This window comes from Hyalella azteca, unplaced genomic scaffold, assembly GCF_000764305.2.
Source record: "Hyalella azteca isolate HAZT.00-mixed unplaced genomic scaffold, Hazt_2.0.2 contig11845, whole genome shotgun sequence".
Classification (NCBI taxonomy): Eukaryota; Metazoa; Arthropoda; class Malacostraca; order Amphipoda; family Hyalellidae; genus Hyalella; species Hyalella azteca.
In genome coordinates, this window is record NW_025941827.1 from 33,027 (window position 1) to 54,852 (window position 21,826).

At 44.9% G+C, this 21,826-nt stretch overlaps 1 protein-coding gene across 1 annotated transcript in view; it reads right to left on the minus strand.

Annotated features, from left to right (window-relative positions):
- Positions 1-21,826, minus strand: part of LOC108664341 — a 49,157-nt gene that overhangs the window by 3,905 nt on the left and 23,426 nt on the right. The window contains exons 23-36 of the mRNA XM_047883034.1: positions 20,027-20,124; positions 17,662-18,809; positions 16,545-16,844; positions 16,171-16,288; positions 15,132-15,790; positions 14,357-14,430; positions 13,655-14,079; positions 12,932-12,989; positions 12,279-12,371; positions 8,796-8,964; positions 8,258-8,389; positions 7,574-7,737; positions 6,851-6,994; positions 386-6,588 (exon numbers count right to left, since the gene is read on the minus strand). Coding sequence (XP_047738990.1) covers positions 386-6,588; positions 6,851-6,994; positions 7,574-7,737; positions 8,258-8,389; positions 8,796-8,964; positions 12,279-12,371; positions 12,932-12,989; positions 13,655-14,079; positions 14,357-14,430; positions 15,132-15,790; positions 16,171-16,288; positions 16,545-16,844; positions 17,662-18,809; positions 20,027-20,124 — 9,785 coding nt within the window. The remainder of the gene's footprint in view (positions 1-385; positions 6,589-6,850; positions 6,995-7,573; positions 7,738-8,257; positions 8,390-8,795; positions 8,965-12,278; positions 12,372-12,931; positions 12,990-13,654; positions 14,080-14,356; positions 14,431-15,131; positions 15,791-16,170; positions 16,289-16,544; positions 16,845-17,661; positions 18,810-20,026; positions 20,125-21,826) is intronic.

A 21,826-nucleotide genomic window follows, 5' to 3' on the forward strand; every position in this document is an offset into this window, starting at 1 on the left:
GTAGGGGCTGTGAGCACGGTCCTTAGTAAGAGAAGGGGCTGTGAACACGACCCTTACTTAGGACCGAACACGTTTCACTGCCCCCTTACCACAGCCCCCAACGAACCCTTCACCAGAAAAGAGGACGAAGTATGTAAAAAAAAATTCAAAGGGGAGGGAACGAATGACTTTAATTAGGAGCTGCAAGACGGAAATTGATATAAAGTTCCAGTAAGTCTTTTCAAAGGGACGAACAGAGACAAGCATGGTTTGGTATATGAAGACATCATTATAAAAAGTAATTTGGGCTGCCCATGGGGAAAAAAGCTACACGGGTGTTAAATCCTAAAAATAACGAAATACATTTTATCTCCATATGAACAGATCAAAAGGACAAGGTAGTCACCTGATAGTACCAGCGGACGTCCTGAGCCCATGATACCGCTTGAGTTGAGTTCTGTTGAAGGGTTCCGAGCGTGCACACCCGGTGGGGTTGACGGCGAGAGGTAGCTCGAACAGAGGGTTGCGTCCAAACTTGAAGTTGTAGTCGGCGAGGGTGTCTATACCGGGCAGTGATTCCAGGATTCGTACGATGGCGGGCTCGGTGAGTCCAAAAAGATCTTCCCCGCTGATGTATTGGGGGAAAAGTTTGACGAGGTCTGCGGCTTGACGCATTTCTGCTATTGGGGTGAGGACTTTGTTCCATACGCCCTTAGGAGAGCGGCTCACGAGGGTCATGTCTTCGTAGCCGTCCTCCATAACCACAATTTCGAACTCGGGTTGGCCTTCGACCTCTATGATGGAGCATTGATACGCACACCGCTTGTGGAGCTGCCTCATAGACCAGTAGAACCTGATCACCTTGAAGCCGACCGGGTATATGCAGTAGGGTGTATGGAATGCCTGCAGTTGTGTAGGCAACAGCTGGCCTATGTTAAGTAAGACTAATGAACCTATTCTCAAGAGATGGTTAAGCTCAGTGTGGTGCATCACAGACGCCACCTGACGACTCTCATCTCGCTCCACGTAGACTCTTCGCCAAGCAGCAAGTGTCGAAAGCTCACTTTCCTTCTCACCTTTAGTGCTGTGCTCATGGCAGTAAACTGTCTTGTTCTTGTAGAAAGTACAGTCCTCCTTGACAGCACAGTTAAGGTGGAAGACTTTACTGCAACGCACCTTGAAACACTTCACAGATGCGCCGGGGTTCTCGCAATGCTCACACACGAGACCTAAACATTTCTTTACGGCGGTTTCGACGTTGACGAGCGACCCACTCATCGTCTCGTAGACGTCGTCACCCCACAAAGCGCAGTTCAGGTGCACCCACTTATCCAGGTCGTGGTTGAGCAGCCGTGATGGCCCGTCAGCGACGCAGTCCCCGTAGAGATGACACAGCGTGCAGCGGCGCGAGTCTTGAGGAAGGCCCCGCTTACGGTAAGTTATTTGCATGCGGAACAAAAGCTCTGTCATCTCTCGGTCGGTTGGCTTCTCTTTTTTCTCAGGCAACATTGAATCGCCATTAAAGAACCGATATTTATGTCCTCTGTATCGCTTTCCGTCTGCTTGCATTGGGAATTCTTCTTCGTCAGTTTTGTCGTCGTCATCACAGTCATCAAGTCTGCGCTTTCGTCCCTTAGGTGCATTGGAATCGTCGCTATCCGAGTCAGACTCGGGCATTTCTTGTGGTTGAGGCCGAACACCTGGAGGCAGGAGTGAAGGCAAATGCGGCGCTTCAATCCTATGCTGCATTGAAAATTGTAAACTACAATGTTCACCACAGAAGGTGACTTCATCCACACCAATAAGTTGTTCTCGCTGAATATATGGCATTTCGCTCGCTCTTCTAGTTACAGGAGTTTGGTCGGCCACGTTACCGCAATGCCGGCAGAAGCGCACAACTCCGTTCAAGATCTTTTCAACATCAACTTCGGTGCAATGGCCATCCTTAACGGCCAATTTCCAGTTTTTGGGCATCTTGGGTAGATCTCCCTGATGCTTCACGTCATACACCTGAGGAGGTGGGATATTCAGCAGCGTAGCTAAGCCTCGCAGGCACTGTGCAATCTCTTCACACGCATTCGAGTTGAGCGTGAGTTCCACTTCAACGTTTCCCTCATGCTTCAGAGGCATAGCTGGATTTTCACCGATGCGATTTTTTAATATTATACTGGCGTAGTTTTCACCGTGAGGGGCTGAGTCAGTTTTAGTTTCCACCGCTGGGCTCTGTTCTTGCTTTACTTCAGTTCCACAAGGCTTGACAATCTTGCTTTCTTCACTGATTTCTTTCTTGCAGGACTCTGGTTTGGGGCTCGGGGAAATTTTTGAATCGAGTGGAGGGAGTTGATGGAAATGCCCCGTGGATATGCGCGGCAGTTCTCCTTTGGTCACGGGGATTGGGGCTAATAAGGGGATAGGAGGAGACGAACCCCTATCTGGAGGGATTTCTTCTTCCATGTCAATGAGTCTGAGTCCCCTAAAGCGAGGAGGGCTGTCAGGCATAACGCACTCAGGGGAAGAAGAGGAAAGCACAGTGTCCGGGGAATCGGCCAATGAATGGGGAGTGGCTGAACCAGGTCTGGTGGGGGTAGATGATCCCCCCATCGAGGCATTGACAGTGAGTGACGATACTTCCTCACACGCCTCATCCATGGGGAAACCTATTTTTGGGGGTGGAAATTCCATGCTGTAGAAACACTTTGAGGTTGGCGGTGTCCTCAGGGGTAGCAATACGGGCAAGGCGTTTCCCAGCGGTTTAGTATCATAATAATCGAACCAGCCCTTAAGTTTGAGACTTCCATTCTTACCTTCAAGTTTGCCATTACGGTGATCGTGATCAGGACGACCTAATTTGCCGAGTTCGTCCGAGCCGTAGATGGGGCATACGTTGAAATTACGGTGCACGTCAGGCTCCATTACGGTCAGAGCGGGCATGGCGCGCAGCTGCGTCATGGTTGACTCTAGGAACGTGTCGTAGTCTTCTTCAGGCCGTGTGCGTCGTCCTGTTGCTTTACTTACACCTTCCTTGCTCTGACTTCTACGACGTGGTTGCTGTCCTTGAGCAACAGCTGCGGACCCGACACCTGCAGAAGCGGTCGTGACCGCCGGGGCTCCAGCGGCAGCAGCCCCAAGTCTTTTCTTGCTGTTGCGATCCTCTTCCACCAGTTCGTCCAGGTGCGGTGTGGGTGATAACGGCAGTTGCCGAAGTGCAGGATGCACTGAGTTAAGAGGTGAGTGTTGCTGCTGTTGCTGGGCCGGTGGTGGCTGCTGTTGCAGCGTGTGCACGGCACCCCCGCTTGAAAATTGCTGAGAAGCAACTACAGCAGATGTTTGATGTTGCTGTAAGTTTGTTGCGATTACAACTTGGGAAGTTGGAGGAGGGGGCCCGGCGATCCGTACCCCACTGACTCCGGCCAGCCTTAGCTGTTGCTGCTGCTGTTGGGGTAGGAAAGAGGCTTGCTGGGCTGAGCTATACAGTTGCTGAGGTCGCTGCTGAAGGAGGACCTGTGATGACTGCAAGCCTCCACCCACCGGACCGTTTACGGTGGAACGCACCACAACAAACTGCTGCTGCTGCTGTGTGGCAGACGTCACAACACTATTGCTGTTGTTGTTCTGCAGCAACTGTTTGAGGAGAGCGTTGTGGGTTCCCTCGTCTCTAACGGGTATAGAGTTGGGGGATGGTGCTGGGGAAACCATCATGGGGCTATTGGATCCTGGGGACTGAGCAGGTGACAACCGACTGCCGGGAGTCCCTGCAAGGGTAACACACCCGTTTGGGCTCTGTGGGTGATGGGGTGAACGGGAGGGTGGAGGGGGCATAGGAGACATGCCCCCATGAGGCGAGCGGGAGGAAGGCGGGTGCATGGGTGCCCCCTGGGGAATTTGTTGACGTATCATCATCATTCTGACGGGACCGCCATTCCCTCCTTTGACAAGCATCGTGCGAACAGGAGGCTGATGATTACTCCCCACCAGCACATGGGACCGGGGAATGTGAGGAGTGAGATGGGGAGGAAGGGAGGGGACAGGGCGTGAAGCGAGAGCTGCGGTAGTGAGTGTGCTGGCAGAATTGTTCACAGATGAGTTAAGAGCATCAACACTGTGGGCAGCTATGAGATGTGAAGCGTAAGTAGGTACGTGTGAGGAGATTGCTCCTCCCCCAGGGATGCCAATAATGGCTTGGTGACGCGATGAGGGGGGGATGGAGTTCTTGTGCGGGTGAGGCAAGACAGAGGCTTCTGTAGCAGAACTAGAACTGGAGACGTTGCCAAGAGAAATCAACATTTCAGCACTTGATACTGTTCCTGCTGCTGTGGATAACACAGGACAACTTGTACCTAGTCTGGACGAAGAGACAATGGATGCATCCGATATAGTAAAGCTGGAGACTTGAGGTCCTTCGAACACCACACGTCCTGAGAGACTGCCGTCCACTGTGGTGGTGTAAGCGCTGCTAGCTGCACTCATCACACCGATTGTGGTGCCTACAGCTCCAGAAGTCGTAAGGGCGGAGCTTTGGATGCCTGAACTAACCGGCCCTACAGTAGACCCTACAGTTCCTGAGGCGCTGATTATAACAGATGATGTAGAAATACCTCCAGATGTACTGATGATACAGCCGGCCAAGGACATTGGAGTAGAGCTCATACCTACAGTTGGTGTGTTGACTTCACTAGAAGTTGTAGCAAAAACTGCAGCGTTGTCGGCGGAGCTGGAGGTGCTGGTTAAGCCAGCAGTAGTAGCTCCTATGGCACCAAACATTGCCAGATTTCTAGCCGTGTCGGTAATGTTAGTAGAGGCCATGCCGCCTGTAGTAGCCCTGATCCCCCGTGTCTGATAAATAGGATTGTTACCAGCCACTGCTGTTGTGTATCCCACATTTACCGTTTGTCCAACAGACTCCGACGACGTGAGCTGCGTAGAACAGAGAGAAGATGAAGAGCTGAGAGAGTCGATAAGTGATACTTGGGCGACCACTGGCGATCTTGTTGTGCCCGACGATGCCATGACAGTTGAAGGAGTGAACACGCTACTAGACGTGAACATCGCAGTATATAACGGACTGGCGAGCGTCGTCTCAGTGAGTGTCGTCGCTGAATAAGAGTTAGACACGGCCTCATTGAAGCTTTCAGCATCTTGTTGGTTGTTGTCAGCGCTTGGTGATTGTTTTGAGGAATCAACAGGACTTGCATTGGGGGAGCTGCGGTTGCCGCCGCTTGTAGTCGCAGTGGAGGAATTCGTAGAAGTTGGCACCAATGCAGACGAGGTTGTGGTTGTTGTGGCGTGACTGGTTGTGCAAGGCGTTGTTTCCTGACCACCTTTCAAGCCAATTTTGAAGTATCCCCAAAGAGATTTTCTGAAACCACCGCCACCTCCTTTCAAGCCTCCAAGTTTTATATCACCACTGAAGAAAGAATTCATGTATGGGGCGGTTCCATCTCCACCACCACCACCAGAAGGTGGGTTACTGCAAGGACTAACGGACGAGGTACTCGATACAGGTTGCTGGTACTGCCCCAACTGATCTGGGGTGGGAGTAGACCGGGGTGTGGTGGGGTTACTATTAGGATTACTGCCAGGGTTGCTTTGAGGAACTGAAGAGGGATTTTGCAGGGGAGAAGGATTTTGTCGAGGAGAAGGGTTCTGGATAGGAGAAGGATTCTGTCGTGGTGACGGGTTCTGAAGCGGAGAGTGGCTAGAAGTATCATGACCTGGAGATTGTTTGGCGGCGTTCATAATGTGGTGGGGAACCGCAGGGGAAACGGAGGGCGAGGGCATGGATGTGCGCCTCACAAGTTGCTGTTGTTGCTGCCTCATGAGACCTGGCATGGGAGGTGGGCCTCCCGCGGGAGGGAAGGGTGACCGGGGCGGGTACAAAGGACCCTGCGGGTAAGGGGAAGGAACTCCTGAGTACGACGGTGACGGCATAGCATGAGGACTGTAGCCGCCATCCCCAGAACTGTTGTGACTTGGAGAGTGCAAGGGCACGCTGGGATGAGGGGAATGCTGGGCAGCAGACACAAGACTTGGGGAGGCCGCGGGGGTGTGGGGAGACGGTACCATGGGGCTCATGATGCCCCCAACCCCCGATGATGGGGATGGGGACATCAGAGGGCTGTGGGAAGTTGAATGAAGCGGGGAAGAACCAGGATGTCCCCCTAGTGGAGAAGCACTGTGATGAGATATTCCAATAGCCTGTGGTGACCGTTGCTGTTGCTGCAACTGTATCATTCCTGCCATATGTTGCTGTTGTTGCTGCTGATGTTGTATTAAGCCAGGCATTCGTGCCTGCTGCATATGCTGTTGCAGGTGTTGCTGCTGCTGCAAGTGTTGCGGTATCCCATGCATCTGTTGCTGTTGCAAATGAGGCGGCATCACAACAGGACCGACCGCCTGTTGTCGCAAATGTTGCTGCGGCTGAAGGTGAGTAAGACCGGTGGCACTCATGGGGCGTTGCTGTTTATGCTGACCCTCCCTCTTGGCAGTGTACTCATTGAAGATCATGTTGTGGTGGCGAGCAGCTTTGCGACATTGATCCAGCGTCCGCTGCACCGCCGTTGCCTGATGCTGGACACGCTCCAGATCGCCTGCCTCGGTCGGACCCAGCTCCTAGAACATAAATTCTGCTTTAGCGACACCGCGGCCTGTCCCTGAACTAACGCCTGCTATCTTAATGTATGAAAATGTCGGGATGCCGTTTCACGTTCTTGTTTTAACGATTGCTTCCTTCAAGACACATACGGGGTAAATTCAAGAATTATGTTCTATGGACAAAATGAAAATAAACACCTGGCCCTGTTTACGACGATTGCTTCCTTCGAGACACATAAATTCAATAATTATTTTCTATGGACAAAATGAAAGTACTCACCTGTCCCTGTTTACGAAGTGTGCGCTGCCTACTGTTCAGGCTTTTCCTCTGTTTACGTAGTTTGGTGATCTCGGCTTCATAAGCTGCCTGTTGTGTTGACAGAAGATTCTGTTGATTGCCCAGCCATTGTTCATAGGCTTGGACCTGTGATACATTTTAATGTTCCTATTAGCACCACACGATGATCTCGACATATCTATAATGCTTATTATTATCTGCTATCATTATCAAATATGCGCTAGCTATCATCGTTGCACATGTTTTATCATTCCAAGTTCAAATTTTTATGTGGCTCCATTCTATGCAAGCCATGTGAATGCAAGTTGTGATCTGACATTTGGAGTGTAAAATTGTGCAGGATTTAAAACAATAATGAAGGTTATTAGGCATTAAGCTCCTTTAGGCCAAACAGGAACATAATACGTGAATACGTTCTGATATCCTGAGCAAGTGTAGGTACATTATTGAACTTTCCAGTTAACCTTTTAAAATTTTTTAACTTCCAATAGTTGACAACTACTATTCTGAATACTAGTTTTGTTAATGGGACGAATAGTCAGAAATTGCTCGATAGCAAAATGTATGAATAGTATGAATAGTAGGAAATTGTTCGATAGTAAAATGTTGATAAGGAATACCGAGACTTTTTCTATTTAGATCAACAAACCCTGATTATATTATTATTAAAATGAACTCTTGAATATGAATGATGAGGAAGTTTACCTGCTGTCGCTCAGCATCAGTGTGGGGACTCGTGGGTGGGACTGGGGGAGCAGGAAGCGAACGGAGGGGAGGAATATTGCTGTTCCCACTGCCTTCTCCTCCACTGGACGTCCCCACCGTGGGAGGGTTGACGGGAGCCCTAAGGGTGCCTGCTTGCAGCAGCGCTGTTGGGGAATGAGGTAGGATAACGACCATGTTATTACATATCAACATAAAAAAATATAACTCAGTACTCACTGCAGTGAGTGACAGAGAGCGCATTTTCTCGTCGACGAAAACTTGAAGTCACAGACAGACGGACGGACATTACGAGCACAATGGTGCATTTTTTCATAAATGAGAAAATGCGCTAAAAATGATGCAAATATGGAAGGGAGAAGAGAGAATATTTTAAAATATGAAGAAGTCAGTAAAACATCAAATTAAAATTTAAAGATTTGTTAATATTTGACGAACAGTGCAAAAAATTCAACAATAGTAAATACTTTGACCAACTTCCCATCGCTTCACTGAAGGTGGACTGGGCAAGACGAGAAAGTTCTGACTGACTGCATATCAGTTAACATAGGACTTTGGAACACACCATCAAAATATAAGATACATGGAGGAATAAATTCCTCGGCCTCCCTAGAATCTTTAACTCTGGGCACCCACCACGGCCTGCCTCCTACTCTGGGCACCCACCAGGGTGAAGGCCGGGGTCGTGGGGAGGTCTGACGGGCCTCATGACGGGAGGTTGACCAGGTAAGCCCCCCACAGCCCCAGGGGAGTAATGTGTTGCAGGTCCCCCGATGCTGCGCCCCCCAACGCCTCCTCCTGCACCAAACAACTCATGAGAACATGACTCGTCTGCTCCAGAAGTGGGTCAGGTCTCAGTTCAACTGTTAGTTCAGTCTTAATATTTAAATCAAAAGTTCCTATGAATTAATGCAGTCTCAGCTAAACCTATTATTCTATATACGATAATTTGCATTTTCAAACACAAGTTTTTATGATAAATATAAATTAACAAATTCATAAATTATAAATTATAAAATTATGCAAAATCAAAAAATTTTGAGTGGCAAAAAGAACCATACAATTGCATTAAATATAAAATAGAAAAATTTAATTCCATAGCCAACATAGAAGGTTTATTTGTGATAAAATGAAGTATATGGTTTGATTTATTCCATGTGATCATTGTTCTTAAAGTTAATAAGTGTAATATTGAGGTACTGACCAGGAGGGGTGAGCTGCATGGCGGGGGAGGGGGTCATGGGGGACTCAGCACTCATGTCCTCCCCCCCTGCCTCCCCCCCACCTGCAGCAGCTGCAGCTGCCGCCTTTTGCTGCTTTAGCTGCTCCAGCTTCTCCTGCTCCAGCAGGTCCTCTATCAGCAGCGGCTGCTCCTGTCATGTGATTATTCACATTTATTAAATAATTAACTAAATAGATTAATATAGATGTATTGAGGTAATTAAAATGAGATAAACTATCTAGAGAGCACAAAAAATAAACGAAAATGATAGAAATAATGGAAAATGAAGTTACATTCATATGACTTTCAGAAGCTACTTTTACACAAGTGACTTAACAAGAGCTATCTACATACAAAGAACAAACAGGGGCTATTTACAGGCAAATAACTAACTTACTTTTCACATGCACACTAACAACCTTAAAATGAGGTGGGCATTTAGATAAAAAAAGTGTAAAGTATCTTAATCAATTCAGAGTATTCAGCTGCTAAATGAATAATTGTGGCCAAGTAAATCCGCTTCTAAACTTGGGAATCCACTTCTCAGCTAAAATATTCAGCTATATAATACTTTTTGTTAACCCTACATGTCTGTAAAGACAAGAAGATCATGCAGTTAAAACTCGTGCAGTTTTTCATGAAAACATGCAGTTTTTGCAAGGAAAAACATGCATTTTTCCGTTCTAAAAATATCAATTGTGTGCGAAAAATAACAATTGCAAAGTGACTGAAAATAAGAATTGGAAATGAAAATAACATTTTAAAACCAGAAGAACTACAGTTTTAAGTACTACATTCAGAAAAGCAAGTCATATTGTCAAATATATCGACACATTTCTTGCACTGATAAGCCCTTTTGCGGTGCCAAGCAGTGTCAGAATGACCCCTACAAGGGCAAGAAATGCATCACTGTCAGGACAAAGTCTTGCTCAATTTTCTGAGTGTAAGCTGAAGGTTTAGTGCAAGAATGTGCAGGAAAGCGACTCAAGATAAGCAAGCCTTCAGGACCAGGAAACACTCAACGCTTGGAGCTGTTGTGATCAATGCTGGTCCCATATATTGCTGGAAATTAATTAGAATATTTCATGTGATATATACCAAACACACACACTTGTTTCTATACTGCAACAAACTTGTTTCTACACTGCAAGACACTTGTACCTACACTGCAAGACACTTGTACCTACACTGCAAGACACTTGTACCTACACTGCAACACACNACTGCAACACACCACTTGTTTCTACACTGCAACACTCTTGTTTCTACACTGCAACATACTTGTTTCTACACTGCAACACAACACATGAGCGGTATGCAAAAACATATAGGAGAACACAACTGCCAAGTACTTTAATTTTCAAAATTTATTCTGCAAGGTTAGCTCCAGTCGAGATACATATTTCCAACACAAATTTATAATCCAAACGTAAATTTATTTCATTTAGATCACACAAAAATTGTTTTCGTTCGTGAATAAAACTGCATTGATCCACAATGACAATCAGTACTTTGAAGAAATATGTATAATATTGTATAATCAACGTTGAAAATAAGAAATATTGTACAATCAACGTTGTATAAATATTGTATGATGAACAATGGGATGAAACAGATTACTAATCGCTGGCAGGATGGGATTTCGGGGCGCCTGCTGTCACTGAGCACCTGGGGATGGGAGGACGGGTCAGAGGCAGGAGAGTTCCTGTAACCGAGGACACTGAGACTATCTTGCGAGAAGGACCCGCTAGAAATTAGATTAGAAATTCCATTAAAAACTATGCACTGAAAAAACACACTTGAAAACCACGCGGTGAAAATGTTGACATGAGAACCACGCGTTGAAAAGGTTAACTTGAAAACCACGCAGTGGAAAGGTTAACTTGAAAACCACACGCTGAAAAGGTTAACTTGAAAACCACACGCTGAAAAGGTTAACTTGAAAACCACACGCTGAAATGGTGAAGTTGAAAACCACACGCTGAAAAGGTGAAGTTGAAAACCACACGCTGAAAAGGTGAAGTTGAAAACCACACGTTGAAAAGGTTAACTTGAAAACCACGCAGTTAAACGGTTAACTTGAAAACCAGGCGGTGAAAAGGTTAACTTGAAAACCACGTGTTGAAAAAGTTAAACTTGAAAATCACGCGGTGAAAATGTTAACTTGAAAACCACGCAGTGATAAGGTTAATTTGAAAACCACGAGTTGAAAAGGTCAACATGAAAACCACGCGGTGAAAAGGTTAACATGAAAATCACGCATTAAAAACTGCACTTGAAAACCACACGATTCAGAGAAATAATGTTTTTAGGAAATTTTAAAAATGTCATAAAATAATTTAAGGGATGAGAAATACCGAGAGGTATTATGCGTGGCAGCAAAGAGGCAGCTAAGTCAGGCACAAAAACCTTCATCAGAATGACGGAACAAAAGCTGAATTCAACAGAAATGTTGAATTCAGAACCGGATGCACCCATAACGTTAGCGTAAGCTTCATTTTAATTTAAAATAGAAGGCGAGCGTTTTTAATTCATGCAGCAGCCATGAATTGACCTGAATGGCAAAACAAGCAGTCTTTAGTTCATTCTATTAATATAACAATATTTAAAACGCATGTCACTCCTATAACACGACAGCTTGGGGAGAAATTGACATGTGGTAAGATGCAAGAAGGCAATATATTTTATGCAAGCAAATACCCGCTGTAAATACCGTTACTGGAGAGATTAGAGAGAGTGGAGAGCACCCATGGTAACAGAACTGTCTTAGGTAACTGAGAGAATAGAGAGAGTGGAGAGCATCCATGGTAAGAGCTGTTTTAGGTAACTGAGAGATTAGAGAGAGTGGAGAGATTAGAGAGAATGGAGAGAATAGAGAGAGAGAGTGGATAGCCCCACGGTAATAGAACTGCTTTAGGTAACAGAGATTAGAGAGAGTGGAGAGCATCCATGGTAACAGAACTGCTTTAAGTAACTGAGAGATTAGAGGGAGTGGAGAGCATCCATGGTAACGGAATTGCTTTAAGTAACAGAGATTAGAGAGAGTGGAGAGCATCCATGGTAACAGAACTGCTTTAAGTAACTGAGAGATTAGAGGGAGTGGAGAGCACCCATGGTAACAGAACTGCTTTAAGTAACTGAGAGATTAGAGAGAGTGGAGAGATTAGAGAGAGTGGAGAGATTAGAGAGAGTGGAGAGATTAGAGAGAGTGCGGAGATTAGAGAGAGTGTTGAGCACCCATGGTAACAGAACTGATTAAGTAACTGAGAGAATAGAGAGAGTAGAGAGCATCCATGGTAACAGAACTGCTTAGGTAACTGAGAGAATAGAGAGAGTAGAGAGCATCCATGGTAACAGAACTGTCTTAGGTAGCATATATTATAGTGTAGTGGAAATATTAACTAACGTATCAAAAAATAAAAGATTAACAAACTGATAAGCACACACGATGCAAGAAAGTTGCACCTTATAAAGGCCTTCAGAAGACTGTTGCTGCTGCTGCTGTTGTTGCTGCTGCAGCTGCTGCTGTGTTTGTTCGAGCTGCTGCTGCTGTTGTTGCTGTGGGAGAACAGTATTATCTTGCTGCTAATTTTCCTTATATTATCGACGGTACCAGCAGAACAACGGGAGTATAACAACCATAAAAAGCTATAAATTGACTCGTTATAAATATTAACATAATGTGCATGAGCGGAGTGGTGAGTGAAGTGGACTACATTGTAATTGAACGACGATAGTGAGCTATACAATATTATCAAGTACAATATTAATAGGCACAATATGGGGATACATGTCGGGACATCATGAAGGAAAGCCACACAAGGGGGGCAATACAAGGGAACTATACAGTGGCAATATAATGAATAATACTAGGGAGTATACGGGAGAAATTATGACGTATACAGGGGGTGATGTCGGGGACCAGATCTTACTGGAGCAACTATAGTGAAATATACAGTGCAATGTGTAGGTGCTGTGTAGAACATTAGTCAGCTATACAGAGCGATAGAAGTGCTGTGTACCGCATGATAAACATACAGGCCAATATAAGTGCTGTATAAAACATAAGTCAGATATACAAAACAATTTAAGTACTGTGTGAAACATTACTTACTCACATAAGGCAATACAAATGCTGTGTGAAACATTACTGAACCGCACAAGGCAATATAAGTGCTGTGTTAAACATTACAACCACACAGGGCAGTACACTAGCCCTTACCCACCGTACCAGCACCCCTTCGTCAGCACTGTCTTCAGTATAATGATATTCCTACCAAAGGTGCACCTATAGGTCCTACCTATCCTTTGTTGCTTCTGTTACTTTCATTGAGGTACACTTTTTTATTTTTCCTTCAATCAAAAAGATTCTACATAAAGAAAATTCAACGCATTTTAATGTCATGTTTAAATATTTGTTGAGACATGAAAATTATTCAAAAAAGGCTTTGTTATAACAGACAGAAAAGAAAGAACCTGATTAAATGTCCGGTTATTAGCACAGTTTTATTTGTTTAGCATTAAATGTCCGGTTGTTAACATAGTTTTATTTAGTTAGCATTAAATGTCCGGTTATTAGCATAGTTTTATTAGGTTAGCATTAAATGTCCCGTTATCAACATGGTTAGCATTAAATGTCCGGTTATTAACATAATTTTATTTGGTTAACATTAAATGTCCGGTTATTAACATAGTTTTATTTAGTTAACATTAAATGTCCCATTATTTACACAGTTGGCATTAAATGTCCCGTTATTAACAGTTAGCATTAAATGTTATTAACATAGTTATATATATAGTTAGCTTATGTTGAAAGGGGTTAGTGAAGCCCGAACCCTTACCTGGAGAAGAAGGGGTCGTCTGTGGGGTTGTGGAGGAAGATGGGGGTGGGGGGAAAGAGAAGGAGGGGAGCACAGCATGTGGGGGTGAACCCGTGGGGAAACCGGCCCCGCCATGGACACCAGCATGGGGGAGTGAGGGGAGAGTTGGGGGAGGGGGATTGGGGAATGTTGGGAGAGGGAGTGAGGAGAGTGTTGAGGGATGGAGTGGGGTGAGTGTTGTGGGATAGAATGGGGTGAGTGTTGAGGAATAGAGTGGGGTGAGTGTTGTGGGATGGAGTGGGGAGAGTGTTGGGGAAGAGTGGGGACAGGCGAGTGTTGTTGGTGTTGCAGGTGGTGATGGGGAGAACTTCTGAGGAGTAAGCCACCACCCGCACCACCTGGCTCTCCCATCTGTGTGGTGAACACCAGCTATAACCGTCACGCAGCTTCCAGATACCAAAGCATACCAAATAGATACCATATAGATGCCATATAGAGGCCATATAGAACCATCTGTTACCATAAGCTATAGATAAAGCCGTTGAAGCATTTTAGAAAAATACACCATTTGTCACCATAAGGTTCAAGTAAAATATTTATGTCAGAACATTATGTATCAAGACACCATATCCACCAAGTCAGACACCATATATTAGGACAGCATATACACCAAGCCAGACACCATATATTAGGACACCATATACACCAAGCCAGACAAATCACATCCCCCATGTGGTGGACGGCTGTCCCCCTCACCAGGTGCCCCCCCATCATACGCAGTCCCCCAGCGGGATACCCTGCACACCCAAGATGGTTGTTACTGACCAACCAATTATAATGCGGTAATTACGGGTTAAACTGTAATCGTCAAGGTCGTATATTTATTATAAACATTTATAGCAATATAATGTAAATACCGTTGTTATTTATACGGTTAATCTAAAAATTATAATTGAAATAAAGAGATGAAAAATAAATTTATTACGATAGACAATTATAACAATATCATGTACATAACGTAGTTACTTTTATACTTAATTTAAAAATTATAATTGAAATAAAAAGACGAGAAAGAAATATACTATGATAAACATTTGTAACAATTTCATGTAAATAACATAGTTATTTCTACAGTTAATGTAAAAATTATAATGGAAATAAAAAGACGAGAAAGAAATTGATTCCGATAAACATTTATAAAAATATCATGTAAATAACGTAGTTATTTTAACAGCTAATGCAAAAATTATAATTGAAATAAAAAGACGAGAAGGAAATATATTAAGATAAACATTCATAACAATATCATCTAAATAACTTACTTATTTCAACAGTTAATCTATAAATTATAATAGAAATTAAAAAAAAGAAAAATAATTTATTCCGATAAACATTAATAGCAATATCACGTAAATAACGTAGTTACTTCTGAAGTTAATGTTAAAATTATAATTGAAATAAGGAGACAAAAAAAAAGATAAAATCACGTTCCACTAACCTGGGCCCATGGAGTGGGGTAATTGAGGCAGCCTGTGGGAGGGGCCCCGGGCGACCATGAGGCCCCCACGGCCCACGAGGGTGGGGAGTGGGGGAGTGAGGGACGCCCCCCCGCCATGCACCGAGTGTGGTGGGGGCGGCGGTGGCGGGGGCGTGGGGAGCTTCGTCCCCTCTTGGCTAGTGGGTGCAGTGGGTGTGCTGGTTGCTGCTACATTCCCAGTAAATGCAGTAGAAACTGGAGCATTGCCAGTAAATGCAGTAGAAACTGAAGCACTGCCAGTAAATGCAGTAGAAACTGGAGCACTGCCAGTAAATGCAGTAGAAACAGGAGCACTGCCAGTAAATGCAGTAGAAACTGGAGCATTGCCAGTATACGTGCTTGCGGTAGACATGTTCCCAGTATATGCACCAGCCGCAGTGATGTTCCCAGTATAAACACTGGCTGCTGATACACTGCCAGTATTTACACTCGCAGAAGATATATTGTCAGTAAATGGACTGGAAGCGCTGCCAGTAAGTGCGCTGGCAGTAGGCACGTCCCCAGTAAATGGCATGGCAGTAGAAGTAGACGAGCTTGGAGTTCCTGGCGAGGACGTTGCTGGGGCTACAGCTGGGGACGCAGCTGGGGGGCTGGTTGAGGGGAAGTCCAGGGGCCCAGAACTGAGATAACAAGAGCCTGTTAGGGGCCATACAGTCTACTGTTTGTGTGGTGTGTACCGCCTGTTAGGGGCCATACAGTGTACTGTTTGTGTGATGTGGCCCGCCTGTTGGCTGCCATACAGTGTACTGTGTGTGTCAAGTTTAGCACATGGCACATTGCCCAGTATCCGCGCTCTCGGGTTCCGCCATGTGCAACACTACGTGTAATTTCAACAACACACAGCGTCTGAATGAAGTTTGTATTACAAAACGATGGTTCCGTACACAATTCACCATCACCCTCACGTCAGCTCCTCCCTCTTACCCTCCTGCCCTCACGTCAGCCCCTCCCTCTTACCCTCCTGCCNTCTCCACCTGCCACCCCCACCCCATCTCTGCACCTGTTGTCCCCATGGGAGCCTCTGGAGGTGCCGGCGTCGAGGGCGTCCAGCAAGTCAGTAGCCGCGCCCTCCTTCTGCTGCTCCTCCGTCATCATCAGCAGCTCAGCCAGGTTACTCGCTGCAACACAGAGCAAATTAGAACTCTTACTCACATCTGCCTCCGCTCTCTCCCTGCAATTTAACGTAACCATGCGATGATTCAGAGTCATTTCTTTAATATATCAAGTTACATTTCTTCAATACATAAGATTTCATTTCTTCAATACCATAACATTAACTAATATCAAACTATTAACATTAAATATCTAACAGACACAACAACACAGCAGGGAACACAACAACAATGCAAAGGGAGTAATCTATGGGACACTAACACAAAGCCTCGTCGTCCATGGAGGGGATCTCCCCAGGCACGAGGTCCCCAAGGTCGGCGTCCTCGTCGTCCCCTCCACCAACTTCCTCCCCCTCCCCCTGCTGATGCTCCCCCTGTCCTAGTTTTTGTTGTTGATGGAATTGCTGCTGCTCTTCTTGAATGAGCTGCTGATGTTGTTGCTGGAGCTGCTGTTGATGCTGTTGCTGTTGCCTTTGTTGTTGCTGCTGCTGTTGTTGTTGTTGTTCTTCCTCAAGCTGTTCAAGTTCACGCGTCACAGACTCCGGCAGCTCAGGTTCTGAAGCTGAAATAAGCAATCATTAACTCGTCTGTTTAGGTTTAGATAAAATGGCCAAATATATAATGACTTTGTGATAATAATGTCACAGTAATTTGTAAATGTCAAGTAATCAGATAATGAAAGAACTACAGGATTAATCTAGAGAAAAATGGTAAGCATCCCTCACAAGTACTCACCCATGAGGAGAGACAAGCACCCCTCACAAGCACTCACCCATGAGGAGAGACAAGCACCCCTCACAAGCACTCACCCATGAGGGGAGACAAGCACTCCTCACAGCCACTCACCCATGAGAGGAGACAAGCACCCCTCACAAGCACTCACCCATGAGGGGAGACAAGCACTCCTCACAACCACTCACCCATGAGAGGAGACAAGCATTTCCTCACAACCACTCACCCATGAAGGGAGCAAGCACCCCTCACAACCACTCACCCATGAGAGGAGACAAGCATCCCTCACAACCACTCACCCATGAATGAGCAAGCACCCCTCACAACCACTCACCCATGAGGGGAAACGAGCACCCCTCACAAGCACTCACCCATGAGGGGAGACAAGCACTACCGATAACCCATGAGGGGAGACAAGCATGCCTCACAAGCACTCACCCATGAGGGGAGACAAGCACTCAACCATGAGAGGAGACAAGCACCCCTCACAAGCACTCACCCATGAGGGGAGACAAGCACTCCTCACAGCCACTCACCCATGAGAGGAGACAAGCACCCCTCACAAGCACTCACCCATGAGGGGAGACAAGCACCCCTCACAAGCACTAACCCATGAGGGGAGACAAGCACCCCTCACAAGCACTCACCCATGGGTGAAGGCGTCACACAAACAGACGATGGGTTGGTTTTGTGCAGCTGTTGACTGATCTGTTGATGATGCAGCTGCTGTTGCTGCTGCAGGATTTGCTGCATTTGATGCTGCTGCTTCAACTGCTGAAAATGCTGCTGTTGCTGTTGTTGGTGCAGCAACTGTTGTTGCAAATGGCGCGCATGTGGAGGCTGCAAATGCAACCCCTGTTGCTGCAAGCCATGTTGCGGTAGCGAATTTTGCTGCAGGCCGTGTTGCGGTAGCGAATGTTGCTGCAGGGCGTGTTGTTGCAAACTCAATTGTTGCTGCAATCCCTGTTGTTGTTGCAATATTCCTTGTTGTTGCAACCCATGCTGTTGCAACCCTTGCTGTTGTTGCAATCCTTGTTGCTGTTGCTGCAATCCCTGCTGTTGTTGTAATACTTGTTGTTGTTGCTGCTGCAATCCTTGCTGTTGTTGCAATCCCTGCTGCTGCTGTAATATTTGTTGCTGTTGTGGCTGCAATCCTTGCTGTTGTTGCAATACTTGTTGCTGCTGCAATCCATGCTGTTGTTGCAACACTTGTTGTTGCTGTAACCCCTGATGTTGCAGCCCTTGGTGTTGGGGCGACATATGTGGATGCTGGGGCGACATATGCGGATGGTGCTGAGGAGAGAGATGGGGATGCTGGGGGGACATGTGGGGATGCTGTGGGGACACGTGGGGCTGTTGTGGGGACATATGGGGCTGCTGTGGGCCCATGCCATGAGGCATGGGCCCAGGAGGCCTTTGCAAGATACGACCGTTGGGGCCAACGTCACCTCCGTACGTGAGAATTTGTTGCTGTTGTTGTTGCTGCTGTTGGAGGAGTTGCATCCTAATCCTCATATCCCCACCGTGGGGCAAGTCCCCATTGGGGGACGGAGTAAGTCTCATCCTCAGTCCAGGGGATGTGGACACTTGGGGAGGAAGAGGTTGTCGGAACTGCTGTTGCTGGGGAGGAGGAGGCTGCTGGAGGAGCACAGGTCGCCCCTCATGGGGCACGAGTTCCCCCATGTTGGGGGACGTTGGAGGGATGCCCACTCCTGCAGGGGAAGGAGTGTGGGGACCGTAGCCTGGTCCATGCAGAGGGCCACCCGACGCTGGGTGCTGCCCCTCCACCGCACCACTGCACAGCAATAAAGCACTTCAGATTAAGAGGTCACTTACAGTAAGTGACCAGGATGTAATTTGTAGCGACTGGACACTTAGTAACCAGGCAGTGATAGGTAGTGATAGGGCACTTACAGTAAGTGACCAGGATGTAATTTGTAGCGACTGGACACTTAGTAACCAGGCAGTGATAGGTAGTGACCGGGCACTTACAGTAATGTAGTGACCGGGCACTTACAGTAAGTGACCAGGGTATAATGTGTGGTGACCGGGTACTTAGTAACCAGGCAGTGATAGGTAGTGATAGGGCACATACAGTAAGTGACCAGGATGTAATTTGTAGCGACAGGGCACTTAGTAACCAGGTAGTGATAAGTAGTGACCGGGCACTTACAGTACAGTAAGTGACCAGGATGCCATATGTAGTGACCGAGCTTTGTAACCTGGCAGTGATGGTAGTGACCGGGCACTTGCAGTAAGTGACCAGGATGTAATATGTAGTGACTGGACAATTAATAACCAGGATATAATATGTAGTGACCGTTCACTTAGTAACCTGGTAGTGATGGTACGTAGTGACCGAGCACTTGTACATAGGTAACTAGCAGTTATTAATGCGTGTAGCCTGATGCCACAAAGTAGTTATTCCAGCGAGAGTAAAGCTTGAAGCAACATCCTTCCACAGACGCGGTTTGATGAAGCCATAGGCTATGTTTCTAAATTTGAATTGAAGTTCACAAAACGATCAGTATAAGACCTTTAGAAAATATATTGTTTTCTTATTCTTTGATAAAATCTATTGTCAGAATTATTGATGGTGCTTAGATATATAGCAATAAAATAGGTTCCCATATGTTGCCCTGGAAATAACTGTTAGAAACCTAGAATATTTTCACTGGGAAACTTATTTCTAACACTTATTTCCAGGGCAACCTAGGGGAACCTATTTTATTGAGAATTGGTGTATACTGGAACAATAATTGAGCATGCCACCTCGGTCGGTTGGTAGGATGTAGGATACTGTAATTTCAGTAAAAGGTTATTGATTTAGTGATTACCTCGGTGACGCAGCAGCGGCTGGAGACGCCTGTTGTTGTTGCTGCTGCTGTTGTTGTTGTTGTTGTTGCTGCTGTTGTTGACGCAGAGCTTTCTGTTGTTCCTGTACAGGATTAACAGGTCAGGGAAAGTCCGGCGGGATTAATTTCAGTAAAAGGTTATTGATTTAGTGATTACCTCGGTGACGCAGCAGCGGCCGGAGACGCCTGTTGTTGTTGCTGCTGCTGTTGTTGTTGTTGCTGCTGCTGTTGTTGACGCAGAGCTTTCTGTTGTTCCTGTACAGGATTAACAGGTCAGGGAAAGTCCGGCGGGATTTATTAACAAAAATTAATACATTACTAACTACCGTCATAACTTTACCAATGCAAAAACAATGAATTAGCGGAATTAGCGGTAACAATTTGAGATTGTAGCAGGAATAGCTTCATGATAAATGATAAGCTAAAACCTTCAAATATCACAGGAATACCATTAAATAAAAGCTGACATAGAGAATAAAAATCATGCACAAGATGACGTCAGCAGATCAGCAACTCAAACTTCATCCTTACAGTTTCTGATGAAAACTGAGATGAACGACAACAGGCAACTTGAATATAAAGTGAAAAAAAAATTAACATAAAATAATTGATATTATAATGTAAATAAATACCTAAACTACAACTTATAAATCTAATAAGAAAATAATAATAACATCTTTATATTGTATAAACTATTAATGAAAAAAAAAAATTTAAAATTTCTATTTAATTTAGATGAAATGAAGACATAATCGGGGTAATATGTTTTAGATGATCTACGTAGGAGACGAGTGGAAGTACGACATCCTTGTATATGAAATAGAATAATGCTGGAAGCAAGGCAATATAATTACAAATAATAACAGTGACATTGGAAAAAACGTAGCCTATGAGGTATAAATTAAGACTAAACTAAAATAAAACATTTGCACTTCATGAGAAAAAGAAGGCTTTATGGGAGAGTGGACAATATTTTATTCTATTATATTTATGTTTTGCGATTCCTCAGATGCGATACACCACGTGCACATTGTACCAACGTAAGTAAACTCTCACTGCGTTACATTGGCCATTAGTTTTGAATCCATGAGAGAATATATTTATGTGATTTAAAAACACTGCATAGTTCTCTACATATAAATATACCTTTCAGTGATTGAATTAATTTCACAACAGTTGGAAATTGTTTTAAGTCGCACTTGAAAGTTTGTAGCGAACACTTTCAAAGTCCCTACACTTTATTCAAGATAAACTTTAAACATAAAAACCCTTCAAATTCATTGAGGATTTTGGTCCTATTGAATTTGATGTAAATATCAAATGCGTTCAATAGAAGTATTCAACAGCAAACATTCACTTAATTTAAGGATTTCGAGCAACAGGAAATGAATGAAAATAAAAGCATTCAGTTTTTAAATGTAAGAGCTTTGCAGTCAACTATCATGCAGCAAAAATTCAATTAATTACCGTCATAGGTAATAACATAATGGAGAAAATTGTAGGATTACATTGACGATCGCAGCCACTTCGCCAGCTCAAACACAAACAACTGTTCAGAACTTGGGGGTCTTAACTAATATAGTAACAATAAAAGAACATAAATTATATGCAACAATAACAGAAAGACATGAAAATGAGGATTTCTTGCAATCATTCAAGGGTTCCATGCATGCGACTTGAAGCTCTTCTTTGGGACGCCGATGCTTCTCAATATAACAAAGGCCCTGACAATCATCGCGCAGCAGGCAGGATGCAGACAATTCTGGTTGTAATTAAGACTTATTCGTCCATTTTGAACTTTAAAAACAATCAAGTAAATAAAATAAAGTTTTAAAACAAAGGATAACTTTTCTTCACTTTAAATTTTACGTTTGCAAGTTAAATTGAAGTGATTTGAAAATTCTGTTCGAATAATCAGTCTTGCTGACATCCAAAATTCTTAGCGCACCCACAACAC